This window comes from Bos javanicus, chromosome 12 (genome assembly GCF_032452875.1).
Source record: "Bos javanicus breed banteng chromosome 12, ARS-OSU_banteng_1.0, whole genome shotgun sequence".
Classification (NCBI taxonomy): Eukaryota; Metazoa; Chordata; class Mammalia; order Artiodactyla; family Bovidae; genus Bos; species Bos javanicus.
This window is the reverse complement of record NC_083879.1, coordinates 19,284,134-19,306,067: the sequence shown is the minus strand read 5'-3', so window position 1 is coordinate 19,306,067 and position 21,934 is coordinate 19,284,134. Positions and strand designations below refer to the sequence as shown.

The window sequence follows — 21,934 nt, the reverse complement described above, 5'->3', positions numbered from 1 at the left end:
GTCCACATCCATTGTGTCGGCGATGCTGTGTCAGTTCAGTTCAGTTCAGTTACTCAGTTGTGTCCGACTATTTGCAGCCCCATGGACTGCAGCACCCCATGGGGTCGCAGAGAGGCTATCTAACCATTTCATAAAACTTTGTCCAAAAAAGGCTTGACGGAAACCAAAATGCACAAAGTTTGGAGAAGAATCCTTTGTTTTCTTTCTTTTTAAAGTATTCTTAAAATCCATGTACCGTTGTTCATTATGAAAGCTTGGATCTAAAAATAATTTATAATGAGAATAATTGGATAAAGCTTTGAATGAGAAAGTTTAACTGTTGCTGTCCTTACTCTTGTAAAACTCCGTCAAGGTCAATAAACACCCTGGCAGGCCTCCTCTACTCACTGTCCTTTTAGAAACTCTACATCTTTCCCTTTCCACTGCCTTGACAGTCTGGCTGACCCAACATAACAAAACCACTGCTTCACTGTAGGATGCCGATTACATCCATTAATTCATATTAAGGTGCTGGTAACTGATAGTGGTTGGATGTATCATCCTTCCCAGATGTTTTTGCATTAAAAAAAATACAATTGATCCATGCCTGTTGATAAAAATGGAAAATCCAGATAAGCAAAAAGAAAAATAACCCCCAGTATCATCAGACAGAATCGCTATTACAAATTTAGTTTCCATTTCTCAAGCTGTTGCCTGTGCATGTATTAACATAGGTGGGAGAGGATACTTTAAACATGTGAAGAAGGGTTTTAACCTCCCCGCTCCCTTCCTCTCTCTCCCTTGCCCCAGATTTATCATCCAGGAACTAGCAGTATACTATACTTGTCCACACAGAACCAACTGGATAGAATTACAGAACATGCCCCCATCCTTGAGAAATTCATGCGCTCACAGAGGCTGATAGGTAGCAGTTATCATTTATTTTTGGAAACCAGTTTCCTTAGATGTTTATGTCCACACAGATCAAGTTGACATCTTAAAATATTGGATTGGCCACCTCCCAACTCTTCAAGGGAGGGATCAAGTGTGCTGAGCGTGCTGCAGTGCTGGGTTTTAGGTGTTTAATCCCTTCCCCTTTGGAAGCCTCTCTCAGTCCCCCAGTCAGAAGAGGAGGACTCTGCATACTTGTAGCCCTTGTCTGTGTCACTTAAGTGGCCTCGTATTGTTTTGTTATTTTTGATATCCACCTTCCCAGCTGCACATGGGCCCTTCAAGGCCACGCTTAGAATCTTAGAATCATATATTGTTTAAAGGGGCCTTGAGCGGGGAGTAGGGGAGGATGAATTGGGCGATTGGGATTGACATTTATACTCTTATAAATATAAAATAGATGACTGATGAGAACCTACTATGTGGCATGGGCAACTCTACTCAATGTTCTGTGGTCACCAAATGGGAAGGAAATCTAAAAAATGGATGTGTGTATATATATATGTGTGTGTGTGTGTGTGTATAACTGAATCACTTTGTTGTACAGCAGAATCTAACACAACATTGTAAAGCAACTATACTCCAATAAAAATGTTTTAAAAGGGGGGTGGGGCCTGGGTAGGTTCAGTTCACACACAAGGAAACTAAGGCTCAGAGAGGTTGGATAACCTGCCCAAGTCCACATAGCTTTTTAGTGAACTAGAACCTAGGTCACTTAAAAGTACTTTTAGGGACTTCCCTGGGAGTCCATTGGTTAAGTCTTCACCTTCTGATGCAGTGGGTGCAGGTTTTATCCCAGGCCTGGAGCTAAGATTCCATGGGCCTCCTAGAAAACATAAAATGAAGCAATTTTGTAACAAGTTCAACAAAGACTTAAAAGATGCTCCACATCAAATAAGTACTTTTCCAAGTCCAACCTGTTAGACATGTTGCTGGAAGCCTGCAAGCTATGAAAACCGTTTAGCTGTGTGGATTTTTTTTTTTAAACATTTCCAAATTTTAGTCCCAGTTTTTTTTTTTTAATTTTATTTTATTTTTTAACTTTACAATATTGTATTGGTTTTGCCATACAAAACCAAATGAATCTGCCACAGGTATACACGAGTTCCCCATCTTGAACCTTCCTCCCTCCTCCCTCCCCATACCATCCCTCTGGGTCGTCCCAGTGCACCAGCCCCAAGCATCCAGTATCGTGCATCGAACCTGGACTGGTGACTCGTTTCATATATGATATACATATTTCAGTGCCTTTCTCCCAAATCATCCCACCCTCTGGATTTTTTAATGGTCAAAAAAATTCAACCTCAGTACATTTTTGATCATCTGGGTCTATTCCTTATACTTGAGGAGCCTTTCAATTTCATTGTTCTGTGTTTTTAGTTAAAAAAATAAGTATTTTGTCTTGGCCTCTCATTTTCTGATTTGCTGTTTTGTGCTGAAAGGAACCATGCACAGATTTTTGGCATTTCTTGGTTACATTCTGGGAGTCGGACTGCTTTTGGTCCCAGGGCTGCTGGAGGTGGGGTTGGTGCGATCTAATCACTAAGAACTGGAAGCAGGGTCTCACTCAATTGGGTCGCAGGAATTGGGTGGGTCTCATGTGCGTCTGAGCGCCCACAATTTGAACTGTCTTGGTAAAGTCATTGCCTGTAGGGAGACGGGACTGCAAGTTCATGCTCCCTGCAACAGCGACATCTGGCGGCCGTGGGGGTAATTTGAGAGGCTGATCTGTGGGTTCTGACGGGATGCCCTGATTGTATTTATTAATAGTAAAGCAGTTGTCACTGTGGAAGCCACTGCCCTTTCCCAGGGAACCCCGTTTCCTCCCATGACACGCCCACCTCTAACCACCCCACACCCAGGACGCACCTGCAGCAGCTTCCTGCCTCCTGGGGCCCCTCTCCTCCTGCCCCACTGACTGCCTGGGTGCGAAGAAGTGGACCTGGGCCATCTGGCAAGGGTCAGCCGCCTGCGGCCATGGTAGGCCAGGCCTGGCCTGCATTCTGGAGCTTGAAGGCCAGTGATTTACTGCCCGCTTGGGCATCAGGTGGCTGGGGTATTTTTAGTGTCCCTCTCTGGAAAGTGTCAGTAGTTCACTAGCCCGAAGTTCTGTGTAGAAAGGGTTCCGTGATCATGATTGAAATCTGTACACTCTAATCCTGCCTGCCTTGCTTTTGTTGTCGTTCAGTCGCTCAGTCGTGTCCGACTCTGCGACCCCATGCACTGCAGCATGCCAGGCTTCCCTGTCCTTCACCATCTCCCGGAGCCTGCTCAAGCTCATGTCCATTGAGTCGGTGATGCCGTCCAACCATCTTATCCTCTGTCGTCCCCTTCTCCTGCCCTCAATCTTTCCCAGCATCAGGGTCTTTTCCAATGAGTTGGCTCTTCGCATCAGGTGGCCAAAGTATTGGAGCTTCAGCATCAGTCCTTCCAATGAATATTCAGGGTTGATTTCCTTAAGGATGGACTTGTTTGATTTCCGTGCAATCCAAGGGACTCTCAAGAGTCTTCTCCAACACCACAGTTCTTGCTTTAGAGCCTGGCTATTCCTGTCATCATATTAAGGGCTTTGAGATGTCCTGCAGTGGAGAAACCTGTGTAATTCCATTAAACCTAGCACCTCCCAAGCTTGTTGGACCATGGAACCCTCTTTTCAGGCCAACAGCTCTTCACAGCCTTCAGAACCGGTGGTTTACAGATCCCAGCTTGGGGAGCGCTGGCCCACATGCCACAGCCACGTCGTGAGAGCTGTCAGCTGCCTTGACTCGTGGCTGCATCCGCACCCCAGATGGCATCTCCTTGGACGCCAATTGCTCCCAAAAGTGAACCTGAGCTCATCGTGAGTCAGCCCCGCCTGGACCATTGCCCCAGTCCTAATCCCGCTCCACCCTAGCTCTCCACCACCTCCCAGCCTGCCTGGTAGCTGAACCATTGGGAGGCAGCAGGGGAGAGAGGGGCCCCCCACGCCTCCACATCTGTTGCAATCCTCTTCCTCGTGTCCCCCTCCCCGCCCCCGCCCCAGATCAGCACCCAGAGGGCGCTGCTTGCTTTGAGGCCAGAGCTCCTTAGACAGCAGTCTTGCTTTTTCTTGCTTTCTGCCTTCCGAGTCCTCATCCTGTGTTCCCCAACATCTGCTGGGAACGCCCTGGGCCTGGGAAAGAAAGTGAAAGTGTTAGTTGCTCAGTCACAGCTGACTCTTTGTGACCCCATGGACTGTAGCCCGCCAGGCTCCTCTGTCCATGGGGATTTTCCAGGCAGGAATACTGGAGTGGGTTGCCATTCCCTTCTCCAGGGGATCTTCCCCACCCAGGGATCAAACCTGGTTCTCCTGTACTGTGGGCAGATTCTTTACTGTCTGAGCCACCAGGGGAGCCCCTGGGCCTGTGAGGAGCCTTTTATTAAGTGACTCAGTCCCACAGTCCTGACTTGGAAGACTTCAGCCCTGGCCACCCTGGCTGGCCATTCTGAGAATGTATTACCCTTTTTTTTTTTTCCATTAAATCCAAGCAAGATGTGAACCACAGCCTTTGAATCTGTGAACTGGTCCTTTATCCCTGGTTTCCCTCCTCTTCACATCCCCAGACCCCCACGTTTTTGGTTGAGTCCCTCCCATTGGCAGTCCCATTCCAAGCAGAGATGGTTCTTCAGGAAGAGCGAAGGTGGTCTGAGTGTGGTTAAATCCCAGGGGTCCTGCCAGCTGAGGTGCATGCCCCCTCTGCTGCGTGCTGTCTTCCTCCTCTCTGATTTGATCAACATTGTATACGAATCTCTGTTTTAAGTCCGTTCTGGGATCTCTGGCTTCCAGAACCCATCGCCTGCTCTCCATTCTTAACTAAAACCTATTCTCAGCATAGTATCTAATCTGTATGTTCACATTAAGTTAGAATCAACTGAACACCCACAAGATGGAAGAGAGTTTTATGGCCAGGCACTCCTCCTGGGAGCACCAAGGAATCTTAAGAATTCCAAAAAGCAGTTTCACACAAAACTGAGAAGTAGCCATTATCACTGCATCTTCCCTCTCAACATCCATATGCCCCGGGCGTGACCACGTTTATGTCAGACTGTCCTCTGTAAAAATGTCAAAGCACATGCCAAGTTTGTAGGACATTTGTCATCCACCACCCCTGTCTGAGGTTAGTTCTTTTCTTAGCTCGTAAATGATTCAAGACTCAAGCTCTTTTTATGATTTGACCTTGGGATACTACCCTTGAGCATTATTTTATAAACCAGTGAAATCATGGTATAAAACTATAGATAGGTGGTTTCCAACATTTAGTGCCTGTATTAGTCACCCAGCACCTCGGGGCAAAAACACACAGCAATCTTCTTAGTGGCATGCAGTGGTAAGCGTTTGTCTTCGGAGCCCTGTCGGGGACCAGGATCTGGCTGATCCCGACTGGCCTCAGCTGGCCGTCTCTGCTTGGGCTGCAGTGGCTTCAGGTCTCTGGACTACTTAGTAGGTTTTTGTTTGTTTCAAAATTATTTTATCTTTGGCTGTGCTGGGTCTTTGTTGCTATGCTCAGGCTTTTTGCCAGTTGCGGTGAGCAAGGGGTACTTTCTGGCTGTGGTGCGAGAGTTTCTCATTGCGGTGGCTTCTCTTGATGCAGAGCATGGGCTTAGGAGGGCGCAGGCTTAGGAGTTGTGGTCCATGGGCTTAGTTGCCCCTTGTCATGTGGGATCCTCCCGGAGCAGGGATCGAATCCACGTCCCCTGCGTTGGCAGGTGGACTCTTAACCACCAGGGAAGTCCTTGGCGGTTTTGCTCTCCATGCCTCTCCTCCTCTCCTCCTCGGACAGCAGGCTAGCTGAAGCTTGTTCTTCTGATGGCAGAGTCAGCAGAGGGAAACCCCCACGTGCAAACACTATTCAAACCCCTGCTTGTGTCTATCTGCTGACAGCCCATTGGCCAAAGAAAGTCACATGGCCAACCCCAGTGTCGACAAAGGACACTCCATCCACGATGAAGCCATAGCAAACGTGTGGATGGAGAAAGGAGTGAAGAGTCGGGGCCAAAAATACCACCATGCTCACCGGTGGCACACAAGAAAACGATAAAGGGCTTCTTCGGCCAGTTGCTGCTAGCAGCGTTTTGTTGCAAAGGTGCTTCAAGGAACCCAGCCAGTCCTGAGAAACTTCTGGAGGTTAAACAGCTCACAGGCTCCCTGTGGTCAGAGAACCAAGTGACCACTCTGCTTAATCCAAGTCAGCTTCTGGTGGGAGAGGGCAGCCCCGGAGGGCAGATGAGGAGGGAGCGGTCAGCAGAGGTGTAGAGAACAGAGCAGACAACCAAAGAACTCTTCCACAGCTCAAGGGTGTGAACCTGTATGCTCTGAGGCATTGAAAAGCAGAGGAAAGCAGAGGGCAGAGCCTTTGGGCCAGCCAGGTGAAGGTCAGCGCTAGCCGAAATCTGGACAAGAAGGAATACCAAATAGGCAGGGTTAAGACCCTTACTCGAGCCCTACAGTTAGTTGGGTTTAGATGCTTAAGTGGCTGACTTTATTTTTTGGGGCTCCAAAATCACTGCAGATGGTGATTGCAGCCATGAAATTAAAAGACACTTACTCCTTGGAAGAAAAGTTATGACCAACCTAGAGAGCATATTCAAAAGCAGAGACATTACTTTGTCAACAAAGGTCCATCTAGTCAAGACTATGGTTTTTCCAATAGTCATGTATGTATGTGAGAGTTGGACTATAAAGAAAGCTGAGTGCCGAAGAATTGGTGCTTTTGAACTGTGGTGTTGGAGGAGACTCTTGAGAGTCCCTTGGACTGCAAGGAGATCCAACCAGTCCATTCTGAAGGAGATCAGCCCTGGGATTTCTTTGGAAGGAATGATGCTAAAGCTGAAACTCCAATACTTTGGCCACCTCATGCGAAGAGTTAACTCATTGGAAAAGACCCTGATGCTGGGAGGGATTGGGGGCAGGAGGAGAAGGGGACGACAGAGGATGAGATGGCTGGATGGCATCACTGACTCGATGGACATGAGTTTAAGTAAACTCTGGGAGTTGGTGATTGACAGGGAAGCCTGGCGTGCTGCAGTCCATGGGGTCGCAAAGAGTTGGACATGACTGAGCGACTGAACTGAACTGAAACAAAGTTATCCGTGATGTTCTGGTTGCTCTTGCCTTATTTAGTATTTAAAATTTAGTTTTCATTTTTATAAAAATCATACAGGTGTCTAGTTTAAGAAGTGAAATAAAACCCAGAGGCCTATAATGGAAAACAGCAGTCTCCTGCTTGGGGCTTCCCTAGTGGCTCAGACAGTAAAGAATCTGCCTGCAATGCAGGAGACCGGGGTTCGATACCTGGGTTGGGAAGCTCCCCTAGAAGAGGGCATGGCAACCCACTCCAGTATTCTTGCCTGGAGAATCCCATGGACAGAGGAGCCTGGCGGGCTGCCGTCCATGGGGTTGCAGATAGTCGCATATGACTGAGCCTCTAACACACACAGTCTCCCAACCAAGTCTTAATTACTTCTCCCCAGAAGCAGCTGTTTTAGCTGTGTCTTGTCATATTTTCTCTCTATTTTCCCCCAAATTTATGTTGCTGTTCCTTGATTTTTCAACCTTACACATCATCTGTTTTCCTACCTTGGAAGAGAATTATTTAACCCTCTCACACTCTCCCCCATGCTCCACCCACACACATATTTTCCTTCCTCCATCCTCCCAGTAGAGCCGTTTTGGTTAAATGAACATTTTAGTACTTATATTATTATGACTTCCGTTGAGTATACTATATTTCCTTATGGTTCAACTTTTGTTTCCCCAAGAGGGTTTTTTTTTTTTTTTTTTGGTCTGTTTGCTTGGTTTTCTCTTGATAAATGCTTATCAATAATACAGCCCTAAACTGTCAGAGCTGCAGATTTCACTGATGCGATCGAATAGATAAGAGGAAGCCTTTGGGTTTTTTGGTAGGTTTATCTGCAACATCCTTCTGGGAACCACGCATTCTCTTGTTTCCCTCTATACTAATTGCTCTGGAGGCCGGCACAGAGCTGGTTTCTCAAAACTCCTCTGCTTCCCTCTGGTGGTGAATCTCACAGTGCCTGCATCCCTGATCTTCATTCAGGTTATTCTCTTGAAGGAGCGTGACGACCAGTACCCTTCCAATAAAAGACGCACGCCTTCTCGTTTATCTGAAAATGACATTCTGTCCTCATAAATGATTGATAGCTTGATTGGGTGTAAAATTCTAGGGGGAAATAATTTTCCCTCAGAATGTTTTAACTTTCCATTTTGAAATAATTTTCAACTTAACAGAAAATTGCGTAAACATTACAGAGTTCTAGCTAACGCCTTTACCCAGCTTCCCCTGATTCTAAGATCTTACACAGCCGGGATGCACGCAGAAGTCTACATCAAAAGAAAAAAGAGGCAACTAAGCAATTAACTTCAGTCCACTATGGTAACAAAGTGGCAGACTGTGGATCTCACCAGTTTTTCCAATAATGTCGTTTTATTTTCCAGGATCCAATCTAGGACCTCACGTTATACTGAGTTGCTACATCTTCTTAGTCTCCTCCATCTGAACCAGTCCTCAGTCTGTCTCTTTCATGATCTTAACAATTTTGAAGAATACTGGTCAATTATTTTATAAAATGTCCCTCAGTTTGGATTTTTCTGATGTTTTATCATGATTCGGTTGCGCTTATGGACTTTGGGCTGAGAATGCCACCGAGACGACGTGCCTGTCTTCCTGCCTCATGTCAGGGCTCTGTGCTGATGCTATACTCACTACTCAGGATGCCCACCTTCATCACTTGGCTAAGTAGTTCATGCTAGGCTTCTCATTCTCATTATTATTTTTCCTTTTATAGTTAGTAAAAATATTGGTAGACATTCTCGAAGATAACACAAATATCCTGCTTGTCCTCAAAGTTTCACTTATCAAATTTTAGCACCCACTGGTGAATCTTACCTATAAATAGTTATTAATATAATGTACTTAATAGTAGTTTTCTATTTGCCTCATTCCTCTTATAGTCATTAATGAAATTCTATTGTAAGATGAAGCTGTTCCTTCTCCTCCATGCATTTAGTCATTCATTCAGTTATCTGTCTCAGCATGCACTCAACAATATTTCTTTGATCCTGGGGGTTATCATACCACTTTATTGTTCAAATTGCCCTCTGAATATTGAAGGCTTTGTTCCATTATCCTTCCGGTTTCAGTATTGCTGTCAAGTTTAATGCTATTCTGGTTCTTGACCTTTAGAATGTGGCCTGTCTTTTTTAGGATGTTCTGAAATTGAACAGTATTGTGCTCATGTTTATAGCATGCATTTGTATCGGGCAACTCCTTAGACTTTTTCAAGCTGGAAACTCATGTGTTCTGAAAAATGTTCTTGTTTTATTTATCTGATAATTCACCCCTCTGCTTTCTCATTCTCTCTGAGTTTTCTGGGACATCATTATCCCGATGCTAAACTTTGAGACTAATCCCCTAGTTTTCTTATGTTTTATTTCCCAATTTTTCCTCCTTTATCTTTTTGTTCTACTTTTTAGGAGATTTCTACTTCTACTCTGTCTTCCAAGTTTGTATTGGATTTTCAGTGTAGATTTCCAAGAGCGCTTTCTTGGTTTCTAAATTTTTATTTATAGCCATCTTGCTTCAGGGATGTGAGATCTTCTCATATTTCTAAGGAGATTTATCATTTGGGGGAAGTTTTCTTTTACTTCCTGCAATGATCTCTCTCTCCTCTTTCCTCTGAGTTTTTTCCTTTCTCTCTCTCATACTGGAGACTTTTTCTCAGATGTCCTGTCGTCCTTTATTATCTGTTCTATTTGAGTAAGGCATTATCACTTCTTTCCACTGGAGCGATCCATCACTCACTGCCTTCAGCAAGAGATGGAGCTTTGCTTCCCCACTAGTGAGATAATCAAACGCTGTCCCCTGATGAGATGCAGCATGAAGTAGAGAATGTCACCTCCCTGTGTCACCAAAAACATCTGATCTGAATCTCATCGCACCTTTAGACCTGACTTCACTTGACAGCATTTACAAGTGATACGGGGACCAATTAAATGATGCACGACACAGACACATCAGCTCTGAGACGCTTCTTTAATGAATGACCTGGTCCCTTCAAAATATCACCATCGTGGGGCAAACAAATGGAAGGAGGGCTGTTCTAGGAAGGAGAATAAAGAGACATAATAACCAGATGCAATGATATTCTAGGGACAGTGTGGGAAATTTGAATATGGATTGAATATCAGAATGTATTTGGGAACTATTTGAAATTTTCTCAGGTGTGATAATGCATGTGGGTTAGAGCTGATGAGATCCTTATTCTTTGAATAGAGATACTGAAATACGTATAGGTGAAATATAATGTCTGCAGTCATTTTCAAATGGTTCAGAAATATACTATATGTACATACCTTTATCTAAAGATGAAGCAAATATGCCAAGGTGTTAGCAATTGTAGTACTTAAGAGGTGGGCATATGGGTGTTCATTATAGTATTTTTTTTTCAGCTTTTCTGTATGTTTACATTTTCCATAATAAAAATGTAGGTGGAGGAAAGAGAAAGATACCAGAAAGCTTCCAGAAGCTCGTGTGAGTCCTGGCTCATGGGAGGCAGGGCTGATCAACTGGTGAGCCAGCTGGTTCATCCGGGGACCTTCAGATGCCAGTGCTGTATCTTCTCTCCAGCCAGCCAGTTCCGAGAGAGGGGCTCCCAGTTCCCACCTCCCTGTGTAAACCTCGCTGCCAGCCCCTGGGAGCTGGAAGCGGGAGGGTCCAGGCAGCCTCACTGGTCCATTCACACACTTTCAAGGAATTTTTGAATAGATGTCTCATCTCATCCTCAACTGGTAACACCTCCAGAGAATAAACTGAAAGCATCCAGTTGTCCAGACTGAATAAAATAGCAAAGGAGGCTGAGGATATGTCTCTCCATACAGACTTTCCACAAATTATGTTTCCTTTGTTGCTTCATGAGAGCCCAAGTCCTGAGATGTCCTGGGGTTTGTGTCAGAAGGACTTGCTTGTGTGAGGCTGTGTAGACCAAGGTTTCTGGGCCACACTTCTGCAGAGGTTCAACTTCTGCTGTGTGACCTGGGACAAGTTGTTTAACCTCTCTGTGCCTCATCCCCCAAATCAGGCTGGAAACTCTCACATTGTTGGGGGATTATGTAGGTTAATACACCTTCAACACTTAGACCAGGGCAGTACAGAGTGAGTCCTTCGACTGAACACACACACACACACACACACACACACGTACATACATCCCAACCCCCAGCAACTTATATTTCCACTTTCTTTGGTCTGTGAATCACTTTCTATCTTCTGTAATCTTAGTGCTACCTCAAGCCTGCCAGATTTGCTTCTGCTTTCTTTGTCCCTGTGGGCTTTGGCGTTTAAAAGAAAAATCCCTTTATTGTCCCTCCTGTCAGGTATGGGGAGACGGTAGAGTCACGTGTCTATGCATTTCACAGCGTGGAACCACAAGTCTCAACAGCTTGCTTGCTTTCTCTGTCTCTCCTGAAGCAGCGCCCCCAGGTAGTACATTGTCATAGTCTGGCCTGAGCTCAGAGTGTAGCAGGCAGAGCCGGGGGAGCAAATGCCAGGCTTCTTACTCAGGTGTCGATCCAGCTCCTAAAGTTCTGTCTCAAAAACGCTGAGAAGCGCCTCGGGATGAACCTGCTGGTTGCATGTCCCATGAGCTCCTTTCTGAAATCCCCTGAGTCACCAACACTGACTGAGGGGAAGGAAGGGTGTGTGATGGGTCCACCCCGGAGCTTGTGTAAAAACCTCGTGACCCGTGGCTGTGACAGAACCTGACAGCCAGCCAGCTGCTCCGCCCCACTGCCCAGAGCTCCTGATTCCTGGGGATCACCTGATCGACCCAGAGAACTCAATCTTGTCTTCAAAGTGGTAGAAAGGGGCACCTCTGCACATGACTTCCTTGAAGAGTTTGGAATGCTGGTTTAATAGAATTTCTCCCCAGGCAGGATAGTTGTTGTTAAGTCACTAAGTCATATCTGACTCTTTGCAACCCCATGGACTGCAGCACGCCAGGCTTCCCTGTCCTTCACTGTCTCCCAGAGTTTGTGCAAACTCGTGTCCATTGAGTCGGTGATGTTAACTAACCATCTCATCCTCTGTCACCCCCTTCTTCTCCTGCCTTCAATCTTTCCCAGCCTCGGACTTTTCAAATGAGTTTGCTCTTCTCATCAGGTGGCCAAAGGATTAGGCCCACAGAATTTTGATCTTTTTCTGCTTGGGTCATGACGTTGTCCTTTTACACACAGAAGCCCTGCTCAAAGTGTACGATGTGCTAAGTTGCTTCAGTCATGTCCAACTCTTTGCGACCCTCTGAACTGTAGCCCACCAGGCTCCTCTGTCCTTGGGATTCTCCAGGCAAGAGCACTGGAATGGGTTGCCATGCCCTCCTCCAGGGGGTCTTCCTCCCACTCACTCAGGGACTCTCCCATCTTGGCTCAGCCTCTGCCACGAGAGGCGTGGCCTGAACAGTCTCATCATTCCTGCTGTCTGACTTGCATTTGTCTGTCTGCGGGGCGGGGGCTTCTGTGTGGGGCCCCACTGGTCTTGAGTTGCATCAGGTGGGCTCTGAAGCAAGACAAGTCTTTATAGAAGTAACTGCACCGCATGACCTGAGGTTGCAGCTGGGACGCTGCGGGTAATGGAGGATGAGAAGGAAGGCAAGATCCCGGCTCACCCATGTGCTCAGAAGGGGGGCCTGGCCCACTTTAGAGGACACAGCTGCCCCAAGCCCCCACAGGAGGAGGTGAGTGCAGAGATCCTTGAGGATGGACAGCCCCAACCTTAAAACTCAGCAGAACCAAACCAAAACCCAACTCCCATGGTCTGTAACTTTCACCGAAGGATCGCTTCTGTCCAAGAGGGGAGGCAGAAACATCTTCAGAATCTGAGTCAGAGGGGCTCCCCTGACGACTCATTGGTAAAGAATACACCTGTCAGTGCAGGAGACATGGGTTCGATCCCTGGCCTGGGAAGATCCCTCCTGTCTCGGAGCAACGAAGCCACAACTGTCGAGCCTGTGCTCTAGAGCCCACGATCCATAACTAGAGAAGCCACTGCAATGAGAAGCCCGTGCACCGCAACCAGAGAGTAACCCCTGCTCACCACAACTGGAGAGAAGCCTGCGCAGCAAGGAAGACCCAGCACAGCCTAAATAAACGTAAAAATCAGTGAGTCAGAGAGGGAGAAGCTCAACCCATATTCAAAGAGGTAATCGGCTCTCCAACGTGAAATAAATCTCACTGTATACAGTGTTTGCAGAAAGAAAAAGTTCATTTTATATAAGAAGGCAATAGACATGTGCTTTTCAGCCACATCAGCTCCTGCACCTCCTTACTCCTGCTCATGGGTTAATGGAAGGCAGGTAGATCTTAAAGGTGTGGGTGATTTGAAACACGCAAAATACCTCTCCCATAAGGAGAATACCTTTTAAACAACAAAATAAAACAGAAGGTACAATTTGTTTTTTCCTAAGGTTCCCTGTGTTGTAGCTCTGTGGTGTAAGTACATGTATATACCCATATGTGTATCTGAGCAGAAGAGCAGGAGGGAAGCCCCTCTGTCTGCCCTCTCCACGTCCCTGGTGGGCTCCGGCCTGACTTGGGAGGGGAGCCAAAGGCTGAGGCCATCCGACTGGCCACACTGCCCCACCTTCCAGTTGCCAGCAGCCAGGAGAGTAGAATTCCCAGTCCTACCGGCAAGATTCTAAAGGAAGAGGGGGTTCCACCCTCCCTCCAGACCCGCCATGGTTGGAATGGAAGCAGGGGGAAAGATGGGAAACCTGGAGAAGGCAAAGCCAGCCACCACCTGTGTGCCTTAGGCCATCCTGCTCTCCTCTCAGCCTTTTCTGGGACCCTGGCAGGTGCCTAACAACATGGCAGATGTTTTCCACTATGGAGTCATAAGTGTTGAGTAAACTGTAGTCAGAAAAAATGTTTTAATGTAGCCTATCATTGAACATTAAAAAAAGAGAGAGAGAAATCCAAGTGGTAGAAATGAAGGGGAAAAACCATAGCCAAAGCAGTTAAGTGAAGCCTGGAGTCCAAGAGCATCTTAGAGAAGCCAAACCGAGATTCTAGGGACTGGGCTGCAGTCGTAGCATCTGCATGGGGATGGGAGATGTGGCCTCACTCTTGTTTGGAGGGGAGAAAATTTTGCTCTGAGCTCAACAGAAAAGCAAGAGCATTAAAGTGGCACCCCCCTCTTAAAAGGGGATTAGAAAAGTCTGCTCACCAGCTCAGCCAGGCATGTGAAAGCAGATGGTCTTATCTTGGGATATGAATGCAAAGAAAAACAGTCGTCTGTCAGAAACTTCATCTCTGGGGCCTGGATTATGAATTAATAGAGTTCAGATTTCTACTGCCTGGGAGGTCTGTGAGCCCCAAGTGGAGAAACTAACATAATATCTGGTCTCAAACAATCAAAAGCCCCAGCATCTAGTAGACAGCTGATGGGAAACCCCTCTGTGTAGAAACCCTGTCACAACCCAGAGCACAAGGCAGTCACACGGGAAAAGCACACCCTGCTGAAGATGAGCTCACCATGAAAACAGGACAAATCACGTGAGGAGATGAGCTTCCATGAACAGAAACCAGCAGATACCTCCGGGGGTCCTGGGTGCCCCAGGGTCTGCAGATAATGACAGTGTGAACAGAGCTATAAACACATTCAGACCCAGCAGAGCCCAGCGGTTCTGACCCCTTCACAACCTGCTCCTCCCGTGTCCACCTTCTCAGTTCATTCCAATCCCACCTGCCACATAGGCTCAAAACCTTGAATGTCTTCGAGTTCTTCCTCTCTCAGCCTTTTCTCTTAAAAGTGGCTCTCAGTGTTCTTGTCTTCCTCTCCTCTCCTCTGTGACTGTGACAGGCACCCACCGGGTTTCCCTGCCTCTCCATTCCCAGTGTTCCCACTTCTCTTTGTTTCACCCCTACACTGCCACTAAATTAGCCTCTTAAATGGAAGCCAGACAGTTTCACTTCTCTGAGACCAACTCCTGATGATGAAAGTCTAAGCCTTCTCATGTGTGTGTGTTAGTCACTCAGTCATGTCCAGCTCTTGGCGACTCCCTGGACTGTAGCCCATCAGGCTCCTCTGTCCATGGAATTCTCCAGGCAAGAATACTGGAGTGGGTTGCCATTTCCTTCTCCAGGGGATTTTCCCGACCCAGGGATGGAACCTGGCTCTCCCACATTGCAGGTAGATTCTTTACCATCTGAACCACAAGAGAAGCCTTCTCAACTTGGATCTGAAATTTCTCTCCATTAAAAAAACAATAATAACACGTATTCATTTATTTGGCTGTGCCAGGTCATCGTTTCAGCATGTGGGATCTAGTTCCCTGACCAGGGATCGAACCTGGGCCCCCTGCATTGGGAGCGTGGAGGCTTGGCCACTGGACCACCAGGGAAGTCCCTCCTTTTGGTTTTGTTTCCTTTTATAATACATACCACCTCTCACCCCCAATCTCCTGTTTCTGTTTTGTTTTGGGTTTTTTTTGGCTTATTCCTCATGCCTCCAAACAATCTCTTTCCTCTGATTAGACTGCTCCCCCATCTCATCTGCTAATCAAATGTCAACCTTGGCTTAAACCTCCTAGAAGCACAATGTCATGGAAGAACGCAGGCATCATCAAGGGCTGGAACATCTGGTTCAAATTCCAAAAGTGTCACTTAAGAGCCGTGCCTCAAGCAAGTCACAACCTCTCCGAGCCTCAGTGTCTAATTCTATAAAATGGGAAGGATACCTACTTGGCAGAATTGGGAGAGTTAGAGATCATCTCTTGTAAGGGACTGAGCACAGAACTGGCCCCAGCACATGCACAGTAAACTCCCATCCTCACCTTTTCATGGGAATCATGTCCTCTGCTTCCCCACCCAGAGCTCCCTGAGCCTGGAGACCTTGTTCCCTTTCTCTTTGCATCTTTGTACTTTCCTGAGTCCAACACAGGAAGTCTTGAAACACATCAACTGGCAAGAGGTAGAAAAAGCCAGGCACATCTAAGCTGCTGTTAGAAGGGGAGACTTTGGGTAGAGAGACCTCTCAGACATCAGAGGGGTGTCGAGGGCCAGTTGTCACATGTCATTCCACAGAGGGCAGAGCCACCGTCAGGAGCTCTTAGGAGGCTGATGGAACCCAAGAGGGAAAGAATATCCAACATTTAGAGCTGTTTAACATGAGAGCCGGTACCAAATGGAAGCAGCTTGCTATTAAAAAACTCAGATTATAGGAAGTATTCCTGGGTTGGATGAAGGATAAGACCAGATTGGTGCTTCTTACCTTAGGGAGTCACAGGTGCCTTTGAAAATCTAATGAAAGTTTCTGATCTTTTTGGAAATAATTTCAGGAGCTTCATGGATCCTGGGTAAAGATCACCCCCCGAGGACCCTTCTAGGATGCTATGTTCAACTTCCTCTTTCCCTGTAAATAGGGAGAGGTACACTGCTGCTCTTCATATCTTCAGAATTCACGCCTCCCATCTGGAGACCCTGCTTCATATCTAAAACTCATTGCCTTTTGCCACTAATTCCATGCTCAACATATTTTTGATTAAGTGAATGAATAAATGGATGAATGAAACTGATTAATCTGATCTTTAAGGGAATCTATACATGACAAGGAGAAGAAAGAGAAGGAAAACAGAAGGAAAACAACGAAGGGTTCTGGAAAAAGACCAGCACAGGATAACAAAAAGGTGGAGAAGGGCTGTGCATCCATGCATTCACGTTCAGTCGCTTCAGTCATGTCTGACTCTTTGCGACCCTATGGACTGTAGCCCGTCGGGCTCCTCTGTCCATGGGATTCTCCAGGCAAGAATACTTGAGTGGGTTGTCACGCCCTCCTCCAGAGAATGACTAGTCAAGGTCAGAGAAGGTGATTGATTTTGGAAGGTCTGAACTCCCAGCCTCTGTCCAGGGCTGAGTGCCCCAGCCAGCTTCTAACCCGAGGTCCTTTGGAAGCAGGCTTGACTCTGCTGGCCCTGACTGCTTGCGATTTAGGGGGCTACTAAGGACAATCACTCATAAGATCGTGAACATGTCCAAGTCTGATATTCTGATCTGATTTTGAAATCTCTTTCCCTCTGTGAATTTAGGTCTTAATTATTCGGCAGCCACTGGTTCTGTTATTATAGTTTCTCAGTTCACACGTGGTAATGATGAGTTACTAAACGAATTATGTTGAGGTTTTTTTTTTTTTTCTTTGTTGTCGTTTAGTCGGTAAGTCATGTCCGATTCTCTTGTGAGCCCATGGACTGTAGCCCGCCAGGCTCCTCTGTCCACAGGATTCTCCAGGCAAGAATACTGGAGTGGGTTGCCACTCCCTTCTCCAAGGGATCTTCACAACCCAGGGATCAAACCCATGTCTCCTGCGTTGCAGGCAGATTCTTTGCTGCTGAACCACCTGGAACACTTAGAGTATCATTATTCCAAGAGTAGCTGATTTGCAACATAAACACCGGTGACAATAAGTCCCAAGACTTAAATATTGTGTCTGAGCCTAGGAGGGTTCCTTGTTTGATAAACAGAACTTGAGGTTCTCTCCAGGATTAGCTGGTGTTCCAGTCTGTAAGAGCAGAGAAGACAGGCTGCTCTGCCCGGATCGAGGCTCTCAGGTCTCCCGACGGCCGCCCCCTGCACTCACCTGGAGACTCCGGGGGCTGCGGTAGCTCAGGAGACGCCTCAGGCTCCCCAGGGCCTCGGGCAGCCCCTCGCCAGTGAGGGCACTGCAGGCCCGCAGCTGCCAGCAGAGTCCCGGGAACCTCTGCAGGCCTAGCCTGTTTCGGATCTCGGGCAGCGGCAGGGCGTGGGGTGCCTCGTGCTTGTTGGCCAGCACCAGGAGAGGGACGCCGTCCAGGTGGGGGTCCTCCAGGACCTCCGTGAGCTCAGCCACTGCCTCGGGCAAGCGGGCCTCGTCTGTGCTGTCCAGCACAAACACGAGGACGGCCGTGCCCTCCAGGTAGTCCTTCCAGCTGGCCCTGAGTGGGCTCTGCCCCCCGACATCCCAGAGGGTGAGGCACACCTGCCCGGGGGCCTCGAGGGGCTCCACGTTGAAACCCACGGTGGGCAGGGTGTCCACCAGCTGGTGGCCCTTCAGTTTGTACAGGAGTGTGGTCTTGCCGGCCGAGTCCAGGCCCATCATCACCACCTGGGCTTCCGCCCTGTGGCTTCGGGAACTCACAGACCCCATGGGGGCCACTGCCAGACCCTAGGGGAGAAAGGCCAGGTGCAGTCGTCAGAAGGAACACAAATCCGTGTGGGCCATGGGAGAAGGGCTTCTACACCCAAGGTAATGTCCACAGTGTCATCTTTCAAACCCAGGGAAGTAGGGCTGTGTGAGTCAGCATCAGCTGACCTATCTCTGGGGATCAGGGGGAGGGGTACCTGCTGCAGAGAAGAGACCAGGGTCTCCCCCTGAAGACATGGAACGTCAGCTCCCATTCCTATGTAGTTAAGGCAAGGAGGCACAACCCACTTCTGTTAGACAAACCTGGTTGAGTAGAAGTGACTGAAGGATGTCTTCGATTCTTGCTGGTCGTGGCTTCGAGCCTCTGGTGTCCACCTGGAAGCCTAAACCCCAAAGGGAAGTTATCTCAGGGCCAGTGCGCTGAGAAAAGTGGGCAGGGGGCTGCTGGTGACTTCTGCAGCCTTTGGAACCACTGCGCCCCCGCCCCACCCAGGACCAGGCTGCCACCCCATTAAAAGTGCCTATTTATAAATCCTGCTGACTGCAGGCAAAGGAACCGGTCAGAGCAAAGTGGTTTCCTCCAGTGGCTTACCCACATAAATTACCTCCAGAACATTATACACGTTTTTGAAGAATCTCAAGTGTTAAGACCAAGACCTGTCCCCACCTTAAGTCCCAGGAAACCTTGGCTGGAACAGGGGAAGGGACATCTCAGGCCCAGGAATAGATTTCAGCTGCCCCGTGGAGGAAAATGAGATGCCCTCAGTTCAATCCCCAGGCCAGGGGTAGAAGCGTTAAAATGACAATTACCTCAGAGTTACTAGGCTGCCCCTCTGTGTGGTCCTCCCAGGGCAGCTGCTTTCAGTCCTGAGAGGCTAGTATAGTGTGAGAGGATGGGCCGGTTCCCCTTTTTCTTCTTCCTTCCCCTGGGGGGCGGGGGCGGGGCCGGCTCTGAGCCCCTCCCCCGACGCCGGGGCTCCCAGGAGCTTGGCACCCTGGGTGCCGCCAGGATGCCCTCTGCCCTTCAGCTCTGCCCTAGGAGCCCCGGCGCAGCTCCCGGGTCTCTGCAGCTCAGACTCCGTAGGCAGGAGGGTGGGCGCCTGGCTTGGAACCGGGTCGTGTTCAGCTGCTTCTCTCCTGCTCCTCCTCTCAGGATCTCAGATCCCCTCCAAGCAGAAAGCTGAGAACTGGACCTTTTCTTTCAGCTCATGCCTCCCTGTGCTTCTGGTGCCTGGAGATTCTTTCGTTTGCTTGGAACCATATGTGCTGAAGAACTGCCTAAATAGTATTAAAACGGTCTTAAAAAATAGGTCTAAATTCCATATATATGCGTTAGTATACTGTATTGGTGTTTTTCTTTCTGGCTTACTTCACTCTGTATAATAGGCTCCAGTTTCATCCACCTCACGAGACAGCAAAAGAGACACTGATGTATAGAACAGTCTTTTGGACTCTGTGGGAGAGGGAGAGGGTGCGATGATTTGGGAGAATGGCATTGAAATATGTATAATATCATATATGAAACGAGTCGCCAGTCCAGGTTCGATCCACGATACTGGATGCTTGGGGCTGGTGCACTGGGATGACCCAGAGGGATGGTATGGGGAGGGAGGAGGGAGGAGGGTTCAGGATGGGGAACACATTTATACCTGTGGCAGATTCATTTTGATATATGGCAAAACCAATACAATATTGTAAAGTTAAAATAAAATTTAAAAAATAAACTAATTTAAAAAATAGGTCTAAAGTGTTGAAAGTAAACCTATATATATATATAATATATATATTTAAATATATAAAATATAAAATTATATACCTATAATTTATATAATTATTATAGATATATAATTTTATGGTTTACCTTATATGTGAAAGTGTTTAGTCACTTAGTTGTGTCTGACTCTTTGCAACCCCATGGAATGTAGCCCACCAGGCTCCTCTGTGCATGAAATTCTCCAGGCAAGGATCCTGGAGTGGGTTGCCATTCCCTTCTCTAGGTTTAACCCAGGGGTTAAACCCGAGTCTCCTGCATTAGGGGCAGATTCTTTACTATCTGGGCCACCATATATATATGCATATATATATATAAATGAGTTTGAGCAAGCTTCAGGGGTTGGTGACGGACAGGGAAGCCTGGTGTGCTGCAGTCCACAGGGTTGCAAAGAGTTAGACATGACTCAGTTACTGAACTACTACTACTATATTAAAGTTAGAAGTTTAAAATTTTATTTAAAAATTATAAAGTTAAAATTAAGGACGATTAAGCAGCTTTGGAGAAGGTGATGGCACCCCACTCCAGTACTCTTGCCTGGAAAATCCCATGGACGGAGGAGCTGGTAGGCTGCAGTCCATGGGGTCGTGAAGAGTCAGACATGACTGAGCGACTTCACTTTCACTTTTCACTTTCATGCATTGGAGAAGGAAATGGCAACCCACTCCAGTGTTCTTGCCTGGAGAATCCCAGGGACAGGGGAGCCTGGTGGGCTGCTGTCTATGGGGTCGCACAGAGTCGGACACGACTGAAGCGACTTAGCAGCAGCAGCAAGCAGCTTTCTTTTTTTCCTGAACAGTGTCACTATATTTTTCCCAGTAGAAATGATGCCCCCAGAAAATAGAATTTTCAAAACATTGGCCGGTCAGAAGCCCTTGCTTCTGTAGCAGATCCTGATTTGGATCTGGAGCATCAGTGATTTGGCTCTCATAATGGGTGACAACTCTGCTTTCCGGCACATTCTTTCATTAAAATGTCAGGAACCAAGCTGGGGGTTGTGATTCTCTCATCTTACCAATGAAGAAACAGGCTCAGACGGGATAAATAATTTGCTCATGATCTTGCTGAGGTTTATAATTCATCTCTTTCTTTTTTATCAGATCATGTTACTCACCAAGGAAGTGCTTTGTAAATGGCAAGCATCTTATTGTGATGACTGATATCATCAGGCTGCTATATTTAATAGGAGGAAGCAACTGGGAAAAATCAGAAAGCTAGGCAGCACTGTGTTGTTGAGGTTACTGTTGTTTTGTTCGTTTGTGAGTCTGTGGTGTGGCTACCGTGGTCTTGCAAGGGCTGTGTGTGTGTGGTAAGGGGTACCACACCTTCCTTGTATCAGGAAGGAAATACTCCCCCAAAGCCTCCCAGTCAGTTCTAACATCTCATTGTCCGAGAGGATGAAATGACTTGGTTTGGCCAGGCAGGGTTCACCTCTGAACACACTGTCTCTGTTTCTCAATAGCTGAATAAAGTTGCACTAGTCTAAGCAAGAAGGAAGTGAGAATAGTGTTCAGTGAGCAGCAGTGTCTGCTGTATTTCCCCAGCATTCCATGGTAGAAGGTTGTCTTCTTACAGCACATGCTTTGTTCCAAGATTGTCTTTAATGAGAATTATCAGTGTGTGTGTACGGGGGTGGGGGGAGGGCATGTCCCAGGTGCTCATACTTGGTTGCTTAGATAGCTCGGTCGTCAAGTCCAAAGAAAAGAAATCAAAGGAAATGCTGCAGTAATTCTTGCTTGCTGTCTAGCAAATGAGAGACAGCAGAAGAGGGAGCCTGGAATCGTGAGGCACCATCATATAGTAGGAAGAAGGCAGATTGACGAACTAGAGATCTGAATTCGAGGCCCAGATCTGCTACTTCTATCTATGTTGCCTTGGGTCAGTTATTTAATCTTTCTGAACCCCATTTTCTAATCTGTAAAGCAAAAAGGTAGGACTAGGTCATCTCTAAATTTCATTCTGCTCTAATATTCTATAAATACAATGCGATTTTTTGAACTTTTTTACATTGGCGTGTAGGTGGTTAACA

General features: G+C 47.2%; 1 protein-coding gene across 3 annotated transcripts; it reads right to left on the bottom strand.

Annotated features, from left to right (window-relative positions):
• Nucleotides 1–904: 904 nt before the first annotated feature.
• ARL11 (ADP ribosylation factor like GTPase 11) lies at nt 905–19,204 on the bottom strand. 3 transcript variants are annotated; one of them, XM_061434649.1, is made up of 4 exons: nt 18,945–19,163; nt 18,438–18,517; nt 17,592–18,155; nt 907–1,756 (listed from the first exon to the last, which is right to left on the bottom strand). In XM_061434649.1, exons 3-4 carry the CDS (start codon nt 18,135–18,137, stop codon nt 1,721–1,723), a joined length of 582 nt encoding a protein of 193 aa, XP_061290633.1. In that variant the 5' UTR covers nt 18,138–18,155; nt 18,438–18,517; nt 18,945–19,163; the 3' UTR covers nt 907–1,720. The 3 variants fall into 3 exon arrangements, with proteins under 3 accessions (XP_061290634.1, XP_061290633.1, XP_061290635.1); XM_061434650.1 differs by lacking the exon at nt 18,438–18,517 and having other exon boundaries at nt 905–1,756; nt 18,945–19,204; XM_061434651.1 differs by lacking the exon at nt 907–1,756 and having other exon boundaries at nt 9,983–18,155; nt 18,945–19,152.
• Nucleotides 19,205–21,934: the final 2,730 nt, after the last annotated feature.

Bases quoted from the DNA above. Each gene is read 5' to 3' on its own strand.
- ARL11 (XM_061434650.1), bottom strand. From the start codon at position 18,137: ATGGGGTCTGTGAGTTCCCGAAGCCACAGGGCGGAAGCCCAGGTGGTG. The intron at 1,757-17,591 runs GTGAGTGCAGGG...TATGTTTTCTAG, and splicing joins GCAGCCCCCGGAGTCTCCAG to GAGGCCCATGGAATCTTAGC.